Source organism: Erpetoichthys calabaricus, chromosome 18 (assembly GCF_900747795.2).
Source record: "Erpetoichthys calabaricus chromosome 18, fErpCal1.3, whole genome shotgun sequence".
Taxonomy (NCBI): Eukaryota; Metazoa; Chordata; class Cladistia; order Polypteriformes; family Polypteridae; genus Erpetoichthys; species Erpetoichthys calabaricus.
Window position 1 is genome coordinate 84,894,821 of NC_041411.2, and position 22,332 is coordinate 84,917,152.

The 22,332-nt window shown below is 46.5% G+C and overlaps 1 protein-coding gene across 1 annotated transcript in view; it reads right to left on the reverse strand.

Moving 5' to 3' along the window:
* Positions 1 to 22,332, reverse strand: part of kbtbd8 (kelch repeat and BTB (POZ) domain containing 8) — a 31,806-nt gene that overhangs the window by 3,725 nt on the left and 5,749 nt on the right. The window contains exon 3 of the mRNA XM_028825038.2: positions 19,872 to 20,992. Coding sequence (XP_028680871.1) covers positions 19,872 to 20,992 — 1,121 coding nt within the window. The remainder of the gene's footprint in view (positions 1 to 19,871; positions 20,993 to 22,332) is intronic.

Below are 22,332 nucleotides of genomic sequence, written 5' to 3' on the forward strand. Positions count from 1 at the left end.
CAGCTGTCCCATTGATGACACAAGGCTGAAAGGGGGGAACCCGAGGCTCCACACACCCCTCGGCTTTCTCTTCTTTCACTTATGGAGCTTCTTACCAGCTCACGGCAGACTGACACTTCACACACAGACAAACTTTGACCAATCAGGTCGCAGGCAAACAAAATGTCCACAGGACTGTTGTGAACACTGAAGCTGAAAGTGAAGATCAGTTTCCACTTAGAGGACTTCCCTTTCTGCTTTCTCTTTGAACGGTTTGTATGAGTAGTGAATTCTACACTCCATATCATTGAGGCTTCTGTCAGCTGGAGGAGTCGGACAGTCCTAGTGTGGTCTGATGTCTGCTCGATTTGCAGGGAAGTGCACATTGCTTTCGGCAGCGTAGTCTGCTGGTCCACAGCACAGGCAAGACCTACAGTACCAGCTTCTACAGGTCCAGCCAACCTCCCCAACAAATTGCCTGCTGGCAAGAGGTAATGTTGCCACCCGTGGAGCAGGACAGGGCACCTGGACCAGGAGAGGCATTGAAAGACCAAGAATTAAGGTCAAAACTGAAACGCTACACCAAAGCCGTAACCAAAAACAACGAACAGCCAGAAGTCGGTTACAAACAGCGTCGGGGAATGTTACATTGCTTACTACTCACAAACTAAATATGACATATGAGGTGAGACACAAAAATAACGGGACCAGGCTTGGGGCTTTCTTAGAAAACCGTCTGGAGGTCGGCCGGACATGAATCATAGAAGTATATCTCCTCCTACTCGCCCTCTCAAACTGCCGACCGGCCAGGTATATCCTGTGAATAGCCCAGTCGGTATCTGCACAACAATCGCTACACGAGTTGGGTGAAAAAAATAAAAAATAAAAAAATTGAAAAGCAAATCAACATCAAATTTGTAGCGAAACTAAACAAAATGGCCACAGAAACTTATGAAATGATAAAAACAGTGTACGGTGATAACAGATAGTCTCGCACACAAGTTTGAGTGACACAAATGTTTCAAGGAAGGGCAAGAAAATCTGGAAGACGTTCAACGCCCAGGTCACCCACACTCGTCTCGGACGGACGAAAACATCAAAACGGCCCCCTCCCTGTGATTTTTACGTGTTCCTGAAAATCAAAAGTGACCTGAAGGGAACACATTTTTCTTCAGTGGACAAAGTGAAGACAGAAACGGCAAACCTCTTGAAGATTTCCAGCGCTGTTTCAATCAATGGAGCGGTGTAGAGATCGGGAGGGGAGCATAGAGAAGGTGACGATGTTTATAATGCTGTAAGTCGTCAATAAATATATATATATATTTTTTTACCAATCCGGTTATTTTTGTGTCTCACCTCGTATAATTACTTATTATAAAATGTAACACGTTACCAGCAGTGCCTTTGTATGAAAAGCAGCACAATTCGCAGGCCAGCATTTGTTACTAAGCCCTAAGCCCAGGGCCTGTTGTGTATGCACAGGCAAAAAAAAGTGAGCTGTCATACACTGAAACAAAGAAAAATAGTTTTGATATTTAACATCGAGAAACAAAATTAAAATACCAAAAGTAGGGGCTGGCATTCCATCAGGCAAATAAGCAGCTTTAGAGCAAAGAAAGCCTGCAAAGTCGCGGCCGCGCTACCCAAAAGTGCACCGTAACAGCGCAGTAATCTACCGGCACAGCAGCGGCCCGCTACAACATGAAGTAAGACCATCATAATGACGGCCCTTAAGAGCCGCAACAGTCGATTACAAACTAAAAACGCATTTAAACATAGAAGTTGGTTTATATTTAAATGTACAGCAGTCGTTTACACAACAGAAAATAATGACAGAGACGTCAATGGGTACAAACAGCATGTAAAGAACTTACGATAAACTGCTGTCATTTCTGTTTTAGCTATAATACACAGAAGTGAATAATTTGATAATAACTTGTTTTGGTGCTCAAGCGCACAAGTAATTATGGGAACAAAGAAAAACAACCAGTAAGTCTGTCACAGTAGAAGTCCCTCTGCCTCTGTGACTTGGGACGCTCACAGCATCACCTGTTAAGAGCAGCGCTGAGAGTCGTGCTGCGGTTACACCTTACAGTGCCGCGTACAACTGCATCACGTCAAGCAAAGGCAGGAGAAGTTTAACACAAAATCACGTAAATCTGGTTTTTAAAGTAACACACAGATTTTTGTCTTAAGCTGCCTTTTACACTTAAAAAGAATGAATTGGATTATGTAATGTGTGTTGCTTTTTAGCTGTTTCCCCCAACACTAAAGTCAAAAGGTCAACTGTTATGAACCAAAAATCAACAGTTTGGTTGACAGCTAAACATGTTGACAAGTCTTTTAAAGGAGCCAGGAAGGGAATTCCTGAGTTTGACGACTGGCTCCTTAAAGCAGACGCACTGTGGCCAAAGCCCAAACGTCAAAAGGGTCAAAACGAGAACGGTCAGCAGTTCACCAGTAGGCACACAAAACCACAACATAAGCTGGAGGTGAGCTGATGCCCAAGGGTAGACTCAAAATCGTGCAGTAACCTCAAGGCGAGATACTGTTGACACAACACCGTTACAGGAATGGAAACAAACAAACAAACGGCATTCACCCCTAAGGGCTAAAGCCAAAGCAGTGCGACATCTCGGACCCTGAACTGGTGCACACCGACTTCTGAAAGACAATCCCAGTAACACAATGCTGAAAATACAAAAGGAATAACAATAAAAACAATTACCAACATGAAACAGTCACTTATTAATATCGTACTGCACAAGAAACCTCCAAGGAACAACAACAAGGTAGCAGAAACCAAAAACTTTGAAGAACAAAAAAACCACCACCCAAGTGGCCCAAATAATGCGGCCATGAGACAAGGCTGGTAAAACTGGCCGTTTCCATCTGATCCTCAAAATAAACCCACTCGGCATTCTTCATATCCATCCATCCATTCTCCAACCCGCTGAATCCAAACACAGGGTCACGGGGGTCTGCTGGAGCCAATCCCAGCCAACACAGGGCACAAGGCAGGGAACCAATCCCGGGCAGGGTGCCAACCCACCGCAGGACACACACAAACACACCCACACACCAAGCACACACTAGGGCCAATTTAGAATCGCCAATCCACCTAACCTGCATGTCTTTGGACTGTGGGAGGAAACCGGAGCGCCCGGAGGAAACCCACGCAGACACGGGGAGAACATACAAACTCCACGGAGGGAGGACCTGGGAAGCGAACCCAGGTCCCCAGATCTCCCAACTGCGAGGCAGCAGCGCTACCCACTGCGCCACCGTGCCGCCCCATTCTTCATATTCATATTTTCAATTACGCAGTTCCGTCGTAGAAGACGACGACGACTTTGCGTTTATAGACAGCTTTACATAAAGAGAGAGGAGCCACTTCAAACACCACCAATGTGCAGCACCCACCTGAATGTGGCGGAGTGGTGGCTCGGAGGCTAGGGATCTCTGCACTGGCAATCAGAAGGTTGCCGGTTCGAATCCAGTAAAATACCAAAAGGAACTCTGCTCTGTTGGGTCCTTGAGCAAAGCCCTTAACCTTCAATTGCTGAGCGCTTTGATTCGTGAGAAAAGCGCTATATAAACGCAAAGAATTATTACTACTAATGATGTGACGGCAGCCATTTTGTGCTCCTGAAAAGTCATTCGTACTTCAGAAAAGTAATCAAGGGGTCCTGTTATCACTGTGGTATTGTCTGGACACCGAGATCTTACTCTTGTACTGCAGAATAAATTATCTAGGAATATCCTAAGTGACAGCGTCCTCCCCATCTTCAGCTGACAGATCACATCCTACACGAATACACAAAAGCCACGCCACACTGTGGCCGAGACCTCGTCATACAGAACAGCCACTTTTTGGGATACTTGCTCCTTTAGATTGCTGTGCTCTACTTCAGTTCTTTGCCCCCCAATTCCAAATCCCTTTAAAGAGGTCAAGCCCCCCTCTCATCTACCCCTGCACACTCCTGCTTACTGCTTGGAATTGAAGCCCTCTTGGTGGCACAGGCTCAGGTTTACCCGAATAGCCGGCTTGTACACTGAACAATACACAGCAAAAACGTACCCTAACAGCCATTAAATGAACTCTTTGGGTAAGGGTGCCAACAAAAGTTGACAAAAGGGTAAGAAGACAGGTGTCAACATCAACGGGCAGATGGCTAAATGCTGAGAAAGGTCATCTAGGATGTGTTAGTTTTATCCACAGTTTTATGCTAGGAGGTTAAACCGAATCCTGGGTACTTCAGACATTCATTTTCCTTACAGCAAACACCAGCAAGTTGCTCTCATAAATTCTTCAGAAGAGGTTTTTGTATTTTGTTGATGTCTTCAGTCCTGCACGGTTTGCTGAAAGGGACAGTGGGAGTGCTGCCAGGAGAAGCACTGGAGGTGAAACACAGATTACAAACAGGGAGGCTTAACAATGAATGCAATTGGTTGCTCTGTATGTTAAAAACACTTCAAAATTATACAGAGTGTTCACACATTTGTTAGTTGTACGATTTGAATTCAGCCATAAAAGAGTTAAATGACAAATCTTGAATTCCGTCTCTACTGCAAGACAAAATTAAAACTTCTATTAAGACAAAAGTGGAAAGCAGATGAAGTAGTAAATGTAAATCTACATCCTACAAAGTTCAGACTATACTCACGTGTTAATTGGAGTTTGTCAAAGAAGGTATTAGTGTGGCTTAGGACTTCAGGTTTGCAGATTTTAATAAAATCCTTGACTGCGCTAACGAGATTTGCCTACAGACTAATTCTCAGGCCTATTTAAACTTGAAGTGAGGCACTAAACTGTGAACAGGATCTAATATTAGCTTCTGTCAAATATGCCGTTAAAACCTTTTGCACGTTTTTTTTTGCGGTACGCACGTCAGTTTGTGGTGCCTGCTATAACCTGGAAGGGGTGACGAGCTGCTAATTGATTTTGGAGAGGCTCTGCTATTTGTTTTAGTAATCGCACATGACGTTCAACGAGCCGAGGCAGTCGCATGTCACCCCCTCGGACTCCCTGTGTCAGCACACGTGAAGTTAAAATCCTTGATGTTTGCCTACAGAGAAGTCAGTGGGTCAGCACCCGTGTGCATGGAGACGCTCATGGGGGTCCTGTGCTCCTTCTTGCCACCGCAGCACAGCATCACATTTCAAGCGAGACTCTCTTCACAAAACCTTCGACTCCTCTCCTTGTAATTTGACTTTAATATTTACGGTCTTGATTGAAAACACATAACGTACAAGATACACGGCACTTCACCACTGGCACTGGGAATCATCACCTTAGCACCCTAACCTGTTACAGTTTGGGTTTAAAGACTGTAGCGATGCCGCTGTGTCTTTTCTAGACTATTTAATAGACAGCACTATAGCGTCGCCACATAGAAAATGTCATGTGCTTGCCACTTGTGCAGGCATGAAGATAGCCCGTCCATCCTGAGGACTGACAGTGCTGCCAGGCACCCCTGAAGGCTGGCCATCCGGTTGTAGGAGGAATTTCCATACACAGACAGGAAAACGATCTAACAACGGATCAGCATCCCACCCATGGCCACGTAAAAAAGGTGCTAGGGCGTCAAAGACCCGTCTAGATAGGCCAAGGTCAGCCATCGTCTCCAGGGATGTGAATCTTACATTTCGTAACAGCTAGCAGACTCGGGTGAGCTTGTCGAAGTCCTTGGTTTCATTAGCGGCACAGGACAGACTGAAAACATTTCACCTTTACACTTTCAGATTCTTTGGTTGGCTGGCTGGCTGGTTGGCTTCTACAGTTCACCCACCCATTATAATCAGATGAGAACTTGCACTCTGGACTCCTGTGGGGGCTTCAGAAGGGGCTGGAGTGTGTATTCATACCTATGGGGGTTAATGTGTGTTGGGGTGGAAAAACGGTCACTGCTGTTTTCATCTTTTTTAAAAGGTATAATATATCGTTTCCCCACTTGTAACGGTGCTACTGGGGATTGAAACTTCAACTCCCAGCAGTCCCTGCAGTGGCTCTGATTGGTCGTCTGCTGGGTACAAGGGGGACCGTGATACCAGAAGGGGAGAAGTCTTTTGTGTTTCGTGTCTGCCTTCTGTTTTGATACCTGTGGATTCCTGATTTTGTCCGGGATCGTCTCCGGTTTCGGGTCTATGGCCTGTCTGGTGTCTTCCTGCTGCATGAGGACTGTCTGAGGATTTGTTGTCGTCTTGTGAAGAAAGGAGCACTCCTGATCCCATCACACGCCATCATCTCATCAGGAAATACCAGTAGGACTGCGTGCTGATCCCTGGACTGTCTATCTACCATCATTTGCCATCATTCATCCAAACGGCGCCGCCGTGAGTGGCAGCCTTTTCAGCAGCTCCGTGTATGACTGTATATGTATGTGTACTTTTCTACTTTTATTTTTCTATTTTTATTTATTGATCACTCCTACCACTTTATTTTATGTGGATTCCTTCCCTGGACACACTTACTTTTACAACGTGGGCATGGATTTTAACACGCCGAGACTCGCCTATTCAAGTACTCAACTTCGGGCGCTGAGAACAAATGCCAGTGCCGGTGTGGTTCCATATTTACCTGACGAGGTAAGAAGGTGGTATCGTGGCAGCAGAGCCGGCACTAAGCTAAAAAAGAAGCGGCTTGCGAGAAAGTGGCGTTTCAAGCCTTCGGTGCCTTCTGTGATTCTGGGGAATGTGAACTCAATCTCAAATAAGATCGACGAACTGGCTGCGCTGGTGAAAAATGTAAGGACCTACAGAGAATGCAGTTTGTTGTGTTTCTGCGAAACCTGGCTAAATAACACCATCCCAGATGCCAACGTGGAGCTACCCGGGTTTAGCACAGTTAGAGCGGACAGAGATGCAAGTACCTGTGGGAAGCACAAAGGAGGAGGACTCGCTCTCTATGTTAATACACGGTGGTGTCACTCTGGACATGTTAACATCAAAATCTCCACTTGCTGCAGGGATATCGAACTGTTGGCCGTACGTTTACGTCCCTACTATTTGCCCAGAGAGTTTGGACATGTCATTGTTGTCATCGTGTATATTCCTCCTCGGGCAGACGTGGAGTCAGCGAGTGACATCATCCATTCCGCTGTTGCTAAGTTACAAACGCAGCACCCCGAGGCACTTGTGCTAATCGCTGGAGACTTTAACCATGTGACGCTGGACAAAACATTACCTGCATTCTCCCAGTATGTGGACTGTAACACCCGGGGAAATAAGACTATTGATTTACTGTATGCAAACGTTAAAGACGCATACAGTGCCACCCCGCTGCCTGCGCTTGGGAAAGCAGATCATAACCTGGATCAGCTTCAGCCTCACTATAAACCAAAAGTTAGAGTCCTACCTGTAACCACACGATCATTCAGGAAGTGGACCCCGGAGGCTGAGAATGCTCTGAGAGAACTTTTTGGAACTACAGACTGGGATATCCTGCAGGGATCTCATAGTGAGAACATTGAGGAAGTTGTTGACTGCACTACTGACTACATCAACTTCTGTATGGACATTGTAGTTCCAGTAAGAACAGTACGCTGCTATGCTAACAACAAGCCATGGATTACAAGTGACATCAAGGGCCTTTTGAATCAGAAGAAAATGGCTTTTAAAAACGGTGATCAGCATGAGCTCAAGCGCGTGCAGAAGGAACTCCGAGTCCAACTCAGGGCGGCGAAGGAGCAGTACAGGAGAAAGCTGGAGCAGAAGTTGCAGAATAACAGCATGAAGGAAGTGTGGGATGGGATGATGATCATCACTGGCTGCAGCTCGAAGCGGGGTACCACCATTGAGAGAGACGTGAAGAGAGCAAACCAAATGAACAACTTTTTTAACAGGTTTGACCACCCTAACCCACTCTCACCTTGGAGTACTGCACCCTCCACACATCCTTCTGCTGATACCAGCATAGGAAAGACATCCCCACCCATAATTACAACAGCGCAAGTGAGCAGAGAGCTGAGGAGACTTCGTGCCAGCAAAGCAGCTGGTCCAGATGGAGTATCGCCACGACTGCTGAAGGTCTGTGCATCGGAGCTGGGGGGTCCTCTACAGCGCATCTTCAACCTGAGCCTGGAACAGGGGAGATTCCCGAGGCTTTGGAAAACATCTTGTATCACCCCAGTCCCAAAGGTATCACGTCCTAGTGAGCTGAATGACTTTCGGCCTGTTGCTCTGACATCACGTGATGAAGACCATGGAGAGGCTGCTGCTTCACCACCTTAGGCCACAGGTTCAACACACCCTCGACCCTCTGCAGTTTGCATATCAGGAGAAGGTGGGAGCGGAAGATGCCATCATCTATATGCTACACCGATCCCTCTCTCACTTGGACAGAGGCAGTGGTGCTGTAAGAATTATGTTTCTAGACTTCTCTAGCGCCTTCAACACAATCCAACCTCTGCTCCTTAGGGACAAGCTGACAGAGATGGGATTAGATTCATACCTAGTGGCATGGATCGTGGACTATCTTAAAGACAGACCTCAGTATGTGCGTCTTGGGAACTGCACGTCTGACATTGTGGTCAGCAACACAGGAGCGCCACAAGGGACTGTACTTTCTCCGGTCCTGTTCAGGCCTATATACATCGGACTTCCAATACAACTCGGAGTCCTGCCATGTGCAAAAGTTCGCTGATGACACTGCTATCGTGGGCTGTATCAGGAATGGGCTGGAGGAGGAGTATAGGGACCTAATCAATGACTTTGTTAAATGGTCCGACTCAAACCACCTACACCTGAACACCAGCAAAACCAAGGAGCTGGTGGTGGATTTTAGGAGGCCCAGACCCCTCATAGACCCAGTGATCATCAGAGGTGACTGTGTGCAGATGGTGCAGACCTATAAATATCTGGGAGTGCAGCTGGATGATAAATTAGACTGGACTGCCAATACTGATGCGCTGTGCAAGAAAGGACAGAGCCGGCTATACTTCCTTAGAAGGCTGGCTTCCTTCAACATCTGCAATAAGATGCTGCAGATGTTCTATCAAACAGTTGTGGCGAGCGCCCTCTTCTACGCAGTGGTGTGCTGGGGAGGCAGCATTAAGATGAAAGACGCCTCACGCCTGGACAAACTGGTGAGGAAGGCAGGCTCTATTGTTGGCATGGAGCTGGACAGTTTAACATCTGTGGCAGAGCGAAGGGCGCTCAGCAGGCTCCTATCAATTATGGAGAATCCACTGCATCCACTAAATAATGTCATCTCCAGACAGAAGAGCAGCTTCAGCGACAGACTGCTGTCACTGTCCTGCTCCACAGACAGATTGAGGAGATCGTTCCTCCCCCAAACTATGCGACTCTTTAATTCCACCAGGGGGGGGTAAACGTTAATATTTAACATTATACATAGTTATTGTCTGTTTTTTTCACCTGTATTATCATCATTCTTTAATTTAATATTATTTATTGTATCAGTATGCTGCTGCTGAAGAATGTGAATTTCCCATTGGGATTAATAAAGTATCTATCTATCTATCTATCAATCATTTCATTTCATCAGTTGCCGTTTTCATGGACTTCATAGTGTGTGGTTTTCGTTAGTGGTTCGTTATTGTCAAATTCGTGTTTATTATAAGGGGAACTGGGGTGTTTCATTCATCATTGTTTAATACGTTCATTGATTGCTGTTTTATTACCGGTTGCTTTGTTTGTGAGTGTGTGCGGGTCGGGCCAAGGCTGGGTGCGTCCCTGGACTCTCCACCAAATAAACAAATCGGTGTCTTATAGATGGTGTGAATCTTAGAGGCAGCAGACCGCTACATACTTTACTTAAATTGCCTTATAATTGTCTTTTTTCACATACCGTATATATTCATCAGACTGTTTAGAGCGGAGTATTTCAAAAGGGGACGTATGGTGGGACACTTCAGGGGCTGATACTGGCATCTCCTTACAGTTTAGGAAGGCGAGTGGTGCTGACTGGCCCATTTCACCATAGCGTCTCCATTTCATTACTCAAAGTTTAAAAACAGGGCCACACTTTTATTGAAAACCTGGTTGAATTGAACTGGCACAAGTGAGACTGGAGATGAACTCGTCATATTACAACTTCCACTTAGTTGGACTCAGATTGGGTACAGGGCCGGACCCCTAACTGCTGCACTGTGTTTCAGATGAATCTTCTGTTCTGTGAATTTCTGCCTAATTGATAATGGCTCCGACAAGTTCACGTAATTGGTCACCGGTGACGGTCAGCTCTGTAACACTTCTCGTTGTAAAACAGTCCCCAGAATTGACGCGGACTCAGTTAGTTGCTTGGCTAAAAGCGTCTGCCAAGTGCATGAATGTAAACATAAACAGAAATCAGCTTTGGCATAAGGCTGACGAGAGGATTTGTGGGACACCAACATGGCAAAGTCCTGTAAACTGGGGGTACACCTGCAGACCAGACTGTATTGGGTTGACAACACCCACTGACTGCACAAAGAAGGGCCACAGCAGGACATCTGAGTCCATTAATATGCCAACAAACTGCCAGGGATGTTCTGCGAGTCCACAGTGGTCAGTGCACTGCCTTACGTCGGGGTCTGCTGATACATAAACTGAAAGGTCAGCAACCCTAGAATGACAGAAAAAGAGCAGGACGGCAAAATCAGAGGGCATTAGTGCCAATGCTACCCGTCGTTACCCCTGACGTGCTGACCTCGAGTCCTGACCTTCAGTCCTTTGCTCACCGTGGGTGTGCGCTACAAGGTTACAACACTGGGGCCTCCTCCACCCTCCATGTTCCACTTTAACAGGCACAGTGACATACTGGCCACACTTCTCTCACGACGCCGAGCACGTCTGCTTTGCACGATGTCTACATGCACTTTATGTTCTATGTTGCTGCTGAAGAGTGTGAATGTCCCCCCAGGGATCAATAATGTACCATCATTCGAGACCCCTTTTGTTTTAGGGCCAGGCTAATCAACTACTACTTAATTGCGTTTCCTCAATTTTTCCACTCGCTGATGAAACCGTCTGGTTGGACAGAAAATGAAAACCCAAAGACAAACAAGGTAATTAATCTGCATTGCCAAGAACGCCGGTGCCACCTACTGTTCAGCAGATGCCGTCACCTCTGGTTCAGGACAGGCAATCGGGCACCTTGCAGAAGTAAGGCCATTGTCCCCCTTTGGCATCCTGGTGCAACCCGCCGACTGTCGTGAAGGAGGCTTTGTGGTGATTAATGACAATTAAAAGCTACTTCGGGGTGTTACACTTAAAATGAAACTGAAGAACAGAAGAAGGTTTAATAGATCATTCTAGAAAACATTACTCAAGATAGGAGGAAGGCTAAAAATAAAAAATAAGCCGCTTAGCTGTGCATTTCGGTTTCTTAAATCCAGGATTTCTGACTCAAAACCGAGGAGCTGCAGCATCACTAATCTCGACACTGAGCTGCTGAAGAAATAAATAAAAGGAAAACGTCCACAGCTACAATCACCAAATATGGCTACCAAAAAAATATCATCATTAAAGAATACAACGTTTACACCTTCTTATCAAGTCCAAGAGTGAGAACCAAAGCCGACAAATTATAAAATCAATAGCCAGCCGTGTCTCTGTCCATTGTCTGAACCCCCTGTAAGCCACAGCCCGCTCCAGACCACCACAAGGCACACACGTGGGCACAAACAGCTTACTCCGGTCCTGGAGTGCCGCAATGGCTGCAGGGTTTCATTCTCACCATCGTCTTAATTAGTGACCGGTTTCTGTTGCTAACTTCTCTTGCCTTAGTTTTAGTTCGCTTGACTTCTTTTTCTTTAATTAGCAGCCAAACAGTAAGGAGATGAGCCTCCACCTGACCAGCTCACCCGCGCCCATCACACAGCACGTGAACACAAAGAAAGGCCACTGATCTGCTCGGGTCACCAAAGCATTTTGATGGTGGCAGCAAGCTGTGGGGTTTAACTAACAGCAAGAATTGGCTTCTCATTAAGAAACTGCTTGGAGTTTGAAGCCCTGACTTAACTGCTAATCGCCGCTTCACATCTCATTTCTGTTTGGCTGCCATTTAATGAAGAAAAGAATCAACTCAGAGGCCTGAATCCTTAAAAATCCTTAATGAGCAGTGAAAACGGATTAGGAAAAGAGTTTGAATGAAACCCTGCAGCCCTCCAGGAGCGTAGCTGGACAGCCCTGGATTAAGGCCACTGGTGGTGGCAGTTACCCGCCGAACCGGGGGGGGGGGGGGGGGGCGCTGTGTGCCAATGCCTGCTTTCTTCATTCCTCCGCAGAATGGAAGACTGATGGCCGTTCAACTGCTGATGTCACTTCCTGGGCCCGCCCTTTCCTGCCCAAGTCCCATATGACCAGAAGTTCAGCCATGTTTGCATCACTTCTGTGTTGGACTCTTGTCTGAAAAGAAGTCACTGTCATCTTTGTTAAAAAAAAAAATTTGTTGTCATTCTATGGGGTCACAAATGTGCCCCAAGCCTTTTTTGGGTTTGCTTCTCGTCTTACAACACCAAGCCAGTGCAGGGTCACCAATGACCTTAAGAGCTGGCAAACAAAGATAGCGCAACATGTCACCTTGTTTGGTCACATGACTCTACAGAGGTGAATCTTAGCGTACTTTTGTGCTGAATGCCATTATCTAACCAGGCCTACTCTACCCTGCTCGGATTTGTAAGTGACACGATTCAAATTTACAGCACACACACACACACGCTGGGAGCGTCTCACATTGAAAGGTACAAGTGTACGATTGGCCTCAGGAACATCCCTCTTAAGGGTCTGCTGGCATACTGGGACTCCACTTGCCATGGTTATCGAATGTCCTGATGACATTGGTCATCATACTTGGCACAGAACGCTCCGAGATTTCCAGGGAAAAAGTCCACATGAGAATCGACAAAGTGACCTTTTAAAGATGTCAATGCCTCTGAGTGCCACCTGGCATGGAGCGGGCTCAACACCTCCAAATGGGTTACAGGCCACAGCGCTGGCACGATACACATCTTGTGGGCCCTTCCAGAAGGTTACAAGATGTAATCCCAAGTTTGAGTGTTTTATACACTAAATACACAGCCTGAAGAGACGACAACTCAAAAGCTACGGGGGACAGAAAGACTCTCAGGAGAAAACTTCTGAAATAATTTAAAGGGCGGCTGAAGTGCTCGGGGACAAGTTGACGAGTGAAACGGAAATATTTTACAAGGAGAAAGACAAGGCAGCAATCGGAGGTATCACACACACACACGCGGCGGCAGTTTAACTCATTAGCACATGAGAAGGCGGCCATTTTTATTTAATTAATCCGTTTGAGCTTTTAGAAGGCTGCACTTTAACACCCGCTGTACACTTTTAGCTCGTATTGCTACAATTGTGCCTTTTCTGTAACACGTTTCAGTTAACGCACCACATGTCGCGTCACCAGAGAAACACGAAAACCTTTTTCTTTTTGGCATTAACAAATGGCACGGCTCCTTTCAACTGAAACGCGTCTCAATATTTACTCGCTACAACTGCTAACGCTGCCCGGTGCTGCGGTTCCCTCGCACACCCACAGTGCTACATGTGCGATTCTCGATGTGTGCAACGATTTCTCCTCGAGCCGAAACTGGTTAGAAAATGGACAGACGCCCGGCCAGATCTCTGCAGACGTCCAGTGACACAATGAATGTGAGGCGACCGTGTGGGACAATGAACACCTGTGTGGGTTTAGTCTTTTTGTTTCTTTTATTTTTTAAATAATATGCAGAATTCTGGCAATCGTGTGCTGAAGTCTTCCTGCCGTCAACACAAAGCATTTCCAGCCAGGATTTCTGTGTGTTCTTCATTTTCGATGCGTGTTAGAGCGGTGCTGTAGCACTAGGAGCCGTTTTCACTCCCGTCTTTTGTCACATATTAAATAAGTAACATGTCCACGCGCAGTCCCGTGCGAGTGCTCCACCGACACCCGTTACTCACGTACTCTTATGCCGGAGGCTCCTTTTGAAGAATCAGTGCAGTGTGACCTTTGATATGTCGTGATATGTTGGATGTGACCCCGTAGGTCCCAGAGGTCTCACTCGCGCCACACCCGGCTGTTCCTAACTGAAGTTATTTTAGTAGGCCGACGGTGCACAGGTGAAGACCCACTTTAGTGATGCTTTGTCCTTCATGAAGATCTTCTTTCAGAACAGTAAATGACTAAGAGACACATTTTTGCTCTGCCTAAACTAAAGTGTTTCCAAAAAGTTACGTTTTGAGCGTTTTTGTATCGACTTGATATTGAAATGTCGCTCCTTTCGACATCGTAATCCTTTGTGCGACTCCCAAATGCTTCCACATGGCCTCGTCTGTGCCCACTCCCACACACCTAGCCCAGTGTATTCTACTTAATGTCACAAAATCGTCAAGTACTTCAAACCCCTCACTTATCTCGTTTTCCCACACTCCCAGTTTGGATTCATCAGTTGACACATCCAACTGCACTGCAGAGTCGGTCATTCTGCCGAAGGCGAGCAGCACACTGCACTGCCATGTCCTCAGACACAGAAGAGATGCATCAATGCAGAGCAGCATTTGACAAAAGGCCATTTTCTGTAGATCCTGGGCCTCCCTCTCTCCCCATATAATCTTCTGGTGACCACTGAAGGTCTCGGCGACCATATCAACCTCATTCTGCTGTGCTACGACGTATGATTCTCTTATTTGCAGTTTGTGTCACCTTTATTGTTGTCCTTATGCTCAGAAAATGCTCCTGGGTTACCCGCATGCTCGCTCTGTGCTGCCTTTAAGTGTCTTTGTAACTCTAAAGGGCTTCAGATACTCGTGTGACAAAATGTGACAGAACTCTGCTGCCTGGACAGTTCAAGTCGCCTTCCTCATATTTCAGACGTGGCCTCTCATCAGCCGAGTACTTCGGCCTTTTTTCCCCCTTGCAGTTGCTGCACCGTCCGACTGACCAGCTGTGTGACCTCTCCACACCATCACAGCTGATGATCCAAGTGCTAGGGGCTTCACCACCTGTCCACTGGTCCGTTTATTACTTTACTGCATCGTGGACATGGAGCAAACGTATCCGCTTCAAACTGTCCTTTCCCACTCAGCGGCACAAGGTCGACTACATTGAATTTTCGGACTCGGTTTGTGTTGCATAACCGTACTTGTATGTTAGTAGTCAAAAGGTATCAGTGAGAGTCAATAGAGAAAGAAAAAAAAACCTCAACGGTTCCTTAAAAGCTCACGCAGTTCGGGGGGGCTATGACAAATAATAAAAATACGATTCAAATAAAAACGAATACACAAGTCAATAAAATGAGAACAAACCAAATCCAAAAAAAACAGAAAGAGCGAAACGTCTCCAATCCAAGGGGCTTTCACCATTCTGCTACCAAGAAGGGTCTAACTTATTAAAAGGAACAGGAGGCGTCAATCAGCCCTAAAGAAATCGAAAATCAGGAGCCATCGCCAGTCAACTGCTGAGAGACGTGATGAGCAAAACCTGCGAGGTTCTCTTCGCTGCGAGTTCAGTGAAATCTCGGAGCCGTTTGGGAACTTCACCAAACTCTGCAACATGCAGTGAAGCGGCCACACAGACACCGAAGACGCACTCGGTGCTTCAGTTCAAAAGCTCTGCGTTACGTCCTTGTGATGTCTGCTCATCATGCGCGCTGATTTTGTGCTACTCGTGTGTTACAAGCTACGCCACTGGCAGAGGCGACAGAAAAACGTAACACCTTACCGCTGTACTAGCAAAGCAGTCGTACCCTAACCCGATTTCTTTTTCTTCGGTTATATTCTTGAGTAAAAGCGCACTTGTTCTGTTATACTTGTACCTTTTGTGAAAGTGTTCATTTCATACATTATACGCTTCATGTCAAAATGTTGTCATTAGTACTACAACATGAACAAAGTTTCTGTTTTACAGTTAGGTCCATAAATATTTGGACAGAGAATGAATTTTAAATGAAACAACTCAGTTGCAGTTGAAGTGCAGACTTTCAGCTTTAATTCAGTGGGGTGAACAAAACGATTGCATAAAAATGTGAGGCAACTAAAGCATTTTTTGAACACAATCCCTTCATTTCAGGGGCTCAAAAGTAATTGGACAAATGAAATAACTGGAAATCAAATGTTCATTTCTAATACTTGGTTGAAAACCCTTTGCTGGCAATGACAGCCTGAAGTCTTGAACTCATGGACATCACCAGATGCTGGGTGTCCTCCTTTTTAATGCTCTGCCAGGCCTGGCAGAGCATTAACCAAAATTAGAAAAAAGTCTGTCCAAATATTTATGGACCTAACTGTATGTGTTCAACATTTCTCGCATTTCCTGTCATCCTACATTTACATAGATCGTTGTAGACATGAAACACACATGAAATGTACATGTTCCGAATAACGATATATTATTTATCCAATACAACTCCAGGCACCTCACACCCAGATACACAGACATGAGCTGGGAGAACGTTTTGCCTGAGTTGAGCTGCGGTGGTGGGCAGGATGGAACAGCAGGCTGCTTGTGCTGATCGACACATTTACAAAACAAAAGACGCCAATGGAGAGGTGGGAAGGGACTTAAGGTGGGCTGGGATTACAAGTTTATTCGTGGGCTTCAGGGATTCTAGTGTTAATCGTTTTTTACATTTATTTACAAAACAAAAAACAAGAATATGTAAAATTTGATTTTTAATTACTTTTGAAACATTACTTCCATCACAAAGTTTCTAATGTTGTTAAGTAGAATATCGAAAGGGTCATCGCCGTTGGAGAAGTGTGATCTGAGTTGAGTGGCGAGGTTATAACACACGAGTACTGATTTTTTTCATTAACATCTAACGAGATTTTTGCCCCAAAAAACACACACATGGGTTTCACATGTTGTGAACAAAACCCTATGCAAGTGCCACGTGGATCGGGGACGTGAGTAACACAAGGTTTGCTCTTTATCCCCTCACATTGTTTGTCATTCTATGCCGTTGGTCACCATTGGCTTGTGTTACAGAATATTGTAAAGTTTCGTTTTTTTTTTTTTTGACCAGAAAACAGGAGACAGAGCTGGAGGTGGCAGAGTTAAAGATGTGAAGATTGGCACTGGGTGTGACGAGGACGGACAGGATTAGAAATGAGGACATTAGAGGGTCAGCTCAGGTGGGACGACTGGGAGACAAAGTCAGAGAGGCAAGACGGCGTTGGTTTGGACATGTGCAGAGGAGATACGCCGAGTATATTGGGTGAAGGGTGCTACAGATAGAGCTGGTAGACAAGAGGAAGGCCTAAGCGAAGGTGGTGAGAGGAGGACATGCAGGTGACGGGGGTGACAGAGCAAGATGACGAGGACAGGAAGAGATGGAAGAAGATGATCCACTGTGGCGACCCCTAACAGGAGCAGCCGAAAGAAGAAGATAGTAGAAGACGACTTCTCGCCATGTCTGCATGTTAAAAAACAAACAAGATGCGCCAAATGTGACAGCAAGTGGACTCGATGAGCTGCCCAAAAAATAAAACATCAAGCCACAGCAAACCAAACACAAAGCTACAAACCCCCACTGCTCACTCATGCCCGTCCAGTGCCATCACATGCACTTTTACTCCACAATGTGCCTCGATGAGCTAACCAGTAAATCCCACAGTTCCACACTTCTCACTCTCAAAATGGCAGACTATTTCACCCACCGTCACCACCAATACCAGGTCTTCCGGTTTAAAGACGGACCCTTACAGGTGCCACCAAAGAAAACAACGTGCCCATGTTCAAGACAAATCAGATAATGCAAGGTAACCCCTCAATCCGAGGTCAGTGCGGAGAGGATTAAAAGAACCGAATGGCTATGGGGGTCTGCATGCAGTGGAGGATCCAACTGAACGGTCTGTTGGCAGGTGTTCAATACGGTTGGATTCTGCTCTGTACTTGTTAATATTTTTATCTTTATAATGTATGGAGGATGACTTGACTTGTGTTCTGTGTGTTGTGTTCATCCCCTGTTTCTGACACCCACTGCATGCCCAACCTACATGGACGGGGGTCTCTCTTACTGCCTTTCCTGAGGTGTCTTCCATTTTTTTCCCCTATTAGGGTTTTTTCTCGTCTTCTTAGAGAGTCAAAGCTGGGGGGCTGTCAAGAGGCCGGGCCTGTTAAAGCCCATTGTGGCACTTCTTGTGTGATTTTGGGCTCTACAAAAATAAATTGTATTGTAAGTGCCCACTTCAGAATAGTGCCAATAGGCACCAGTATCAAAACAAAGATTTTACATAAAAGCACAGACAGCAAGGAGAGCAACCAAAGCACAAAGTAAGAGAAGTGAAGGTAAACTCCAATGGCCACTCGGAGCTCTGCTAAAGCAGGCCTTTCTTTCCTTGCCCACATCCAAGTGATGCCCTCCATACACCGAGTCTGCCGTTTACGTCCCGTTTTAGGTTTCCCTTTCTCAAACCTCGCTTCTACTCACTTTCTGACACTCCACTCAAGTGGTCATTGACCCAGGAATGGCTTTAAACCCCACACTGGGCACTCCTTCCGACACAGCTGGGTGCCCCATGCACTCCCAATTTACCATTAAAGAGCTAACCTGCCACTGGCTGCTGCTAACCAACTTGGAAGGCCTGTCCTTTCTCTGGTCCCGTCCTCCTGGGCAGCTCTTTCACTTCTGTGCCCATTTGAATCATAGAACGTTAGAACAACCAAGAAGAGAACAGGCCATTCAGCAGCACAAAGCGTGCCAGGCCTGTCTACTGAATCCTTCTAAAATAACATCATGTCGAGTTCTGAAGGTCCCTAAAGTCCGACTGCCCACCACACTACCTGGTCACTCATTCCACGTGTCTGTGGTTCTCTGTGTAAAGATACACACCATAATGTTGGTGCGTAATTTCCCCTTAAGTTGTGTCCCCATGTTCTTGCTGAACTCATTTTAAAGTCACCATCTCAATCCACTGGACTAATGCTCTTCTTCATTTTGCACGCTTCAGTCAGGTCTTCTCTTCATCTCCTTAAGGCTCATCTTTTTTGATCATTCCTCATAACTCATCCCCTGTAGCCCTGGAATCAGCCTGGTTGCTCTTCTCTGGACCTTTTCTAACATTTCTCTGTCTTTATGGAGAGCACATCTGCCCCCAGGACTCCAGATGAGGCCTCACCAGTGTGTTTTAAAGCTTGAGCAGAAACTCCTGTGACTTGTACTCCACACGTCAAGGTGCTATATAACCTGACATTCTGTTAGCCTTCTTAATGGCTTCTGAACACCGTCTGGCAGTTGACAGTGACAAGTCCACTATGACTCAAATTCTTAAGGTGGACATTCAATTTCAGACCTCCCTTTATGAATTAAAACCTAAAGAGACTTAAACTTAAAGCAAACGTTAGGCTAAGCTCTTTAAATCTTTTCTCATAACTCATCCCCTGTAGCCCTGGAATCAGCCTAGTCGCTCTTCTCTGGACCTTCTCTAGTGCTGCTATGTCCTTTTTGAAGGCCGGAAGACTAAAACTGCACTCAGGACTCCAGAAGAGGCCTCACCAGTGTGTTATAAAGCTTGAGCAGACCCTCCTGTGACTTGTACTCCACATGTCAAGGCGCTATATAATCTGACATTCTGTTAGCCTTCTTCATGGCTTCTGACCACCGTCTGACAGTTCATACTACGACTCCTAAGTCCTTCTCATAAGGTGGACTTTTCAGACGTCCCGTTGTGTATTTGTAAAGTCTGCGGACTCTCCCAACAAGTGGAACCCCGCCATTTCTTTCCCATCACATCCTAGTGGTCACTGGTCCTTCTGGTTAGTTTGCACTCCGCTGAGAACTCGACCTTACTATTGTGATCACAAGGTTGGCACCAGTCATTTGCCGTCTGGTGGTTATACTGTCCAGAGTATTTCATCTTATAGCACCGACCCGCACGTGGCTGACATCCCAGTAACAAAGCATTCCAAGTCTAAATGTTACTTACCAGCGACCGCAAGGCGCTCTTACCTTGTAAGACGTAGATATGATCCTTGTATTCCACTGCACTGTGGAACTCCATCGCAGCTGGCATCGGTGAAACAGCCGTCCAGCAATTGTCTCTGGCATCGTAGCACTCCACAGATTTGAGCGCGTTGCGTCCGTCTCCTTCGTAGACACGTCCCCCCAGAGCGTACAGCTTCCCGCAGCAATGAACGAGTTTGCATCCAATTCGGGCTCTCAGCATGGGGAACTTGGGCAACCATTTGTTTCCAGCATGCTCATACAACCAGAAGTCGTTCTCGGCTCTGTGGTCAATGCAGACCTCGCTGTTGCTTGGCCTGTAGCCCCCGGCAATGTAAACATCGTTTTCGGACGACACCAGAATTCCAACCTCCCTCAGATCGTTGGGGGGTTTGCATAGCTTAAACACTTTCCCCGTCACCGTGTCAATACAAGGCACTGTTTGCTTCTTTCCTGAGTGTTTATGAGCTGCATCAAAACAGATGATCATCTCAGAAGCCGTCATCCCAAGCCTCTGCGCGCAGCCGTTGGTGCTCGACTCCGACTTGTCCGCGTCCACCGAGTCCCGAGCCAAAGCCTGTGCAAACGTTGGAGGAATTTTCTTCAGAAAAGCCTCATCGAGTAGAGGTAGGCGAATGCATTTGGCAACTACTTCTGCAAGGTACATTTCTCTCTTGTCGCGGTCGTACTCAAACCAGCGGATGATGCTTTCGAAGACGTGCTCCTCCTTCTCGACATTCAGGTCGTCGCTGCTGAGGATGCACACCAGCTGCTCTTTAGTTAAATGGAGGAACTCCTGCTCGTTGACCACGCAGAGGAATTTCTTTCGGATATAGTCTTGTGATTTGTCCTTCAACTCCTGATGTCCATAGGCATCTGCAAACATGAACACCCCGATACAGTTTTGGGGGTCCAAGCGGCTGATCATAAACTGAGCACACTGGTCCTGCAAGGAAGGTATTTGGAAGATGCTAGCTGCAGTGAATAAAGCCTGGACGTTGGCTTCCGACAGCGTGACTCTGGAGGTATATGCATAGTCAAGGATGAGATGCATGGATTCCGCGTCAACCCCAACAATCCTCACTTCTTTCTGCGTGGTTTCCGTAAGGCCACTAGTGAACATGGATCTGCAAAAGAAAGGGTTAGAAGATGGTAAGGTGACATGTGACAGCAGTCCGGGAGCTCAGGCGGCGAAGTGACAAAGACGCATCCATTCTTAAGGGCCACCGCGCAGTCACTGGAATGAGCAAAAATGGAACATCGGACAGGAGAAAGTGCCACAGCGACCCGTCACTCGTTTTTAATGTACAAAATACAAAAGACTTTCTGGAATTGTCATTTAACATTCGACCAAAGTAACCATCCTTATGGTTAAGAGCACAAGAAACAATTGATTTGGATCTCAAAGCTTCATTTAGGACACAAGTTACACAGTAAGGCCAACCCTGCAAACACAAAAGGTGCCCATCATGGCAGCACATACTCCGTGTACTGTAATATGGGCAAAAGCAAGGTGGTCCCACACACATGGCAGCTACCCCAATGCCAAAGTCCGTGGCTCACATTTACACCTTCGTCTACCTCCCTGCACACACACACGTCCAGTGCCAACTCATCTGAGGCCTACAGGTTTGATGTAAATGCAGATTTTTTTGGACGTATCGCAAGATGTTTTCTCTGTTTGTGTTTGCGGCGTCACAAACCCGCTAATCCAGACAAAGCCAATCCCAGCTAGCATCGGACACATGGCAGGAACAAACCCTGGACAGGATGCCAGTCCATCGCAGGGCACACACACCCACAAAACACAAGGGCTGCCAAGGCACCTAACCTGCGTGTCTTTGGATGGTGGGGTGAAACCCATGCAGACGGGGAGGACCCGAGACGTGAACCCTGCTCTCCTTACTGCCAGGCAGCAGTGCTATGTGCCACCGTAGTGCCCAGTCTATGCTTCTGTACTATTTTTTTAATGGTGTATTTGAAAGGACTGAATTGTGTTGCAGGCTCTGAAGTAGAAAAGCCTTCTTATATATAAACGTCTACGCGTGAGGGCGGGCGAACGGGCGGGCATCTGTCTGTCTGTCCGTCTGCCTGGAAGTGAGAGGTGGAGTTGGGGTGAGGGCTCCACCTCCGAGGACACACAAGTGATGCCCGCACGTCGGCAAAACAAAGCCCCCTAGGAGAGAGATGCCCCGCCATCTCTACATTTCAATAGTTTCTAGGACCCCGGGCTTACACAGCTAGCATTACAATAAACGGACGCACTGAATCCACCACTGACACTCGAACGGACAATTGGCAAATGAAATCGCTGCACTACCGAGCTTTTCATTTGGCCGACAAGCTAAAAAGTGGCGGTCACAAACTGAACCAACTGACCAGATGAGTTTTATCAAACTACTTGAAAAACGGACAACCAGCGATGACGCAGGCAGGTCAGCAGCGGAGTGGCCGCCATCTTCAGACT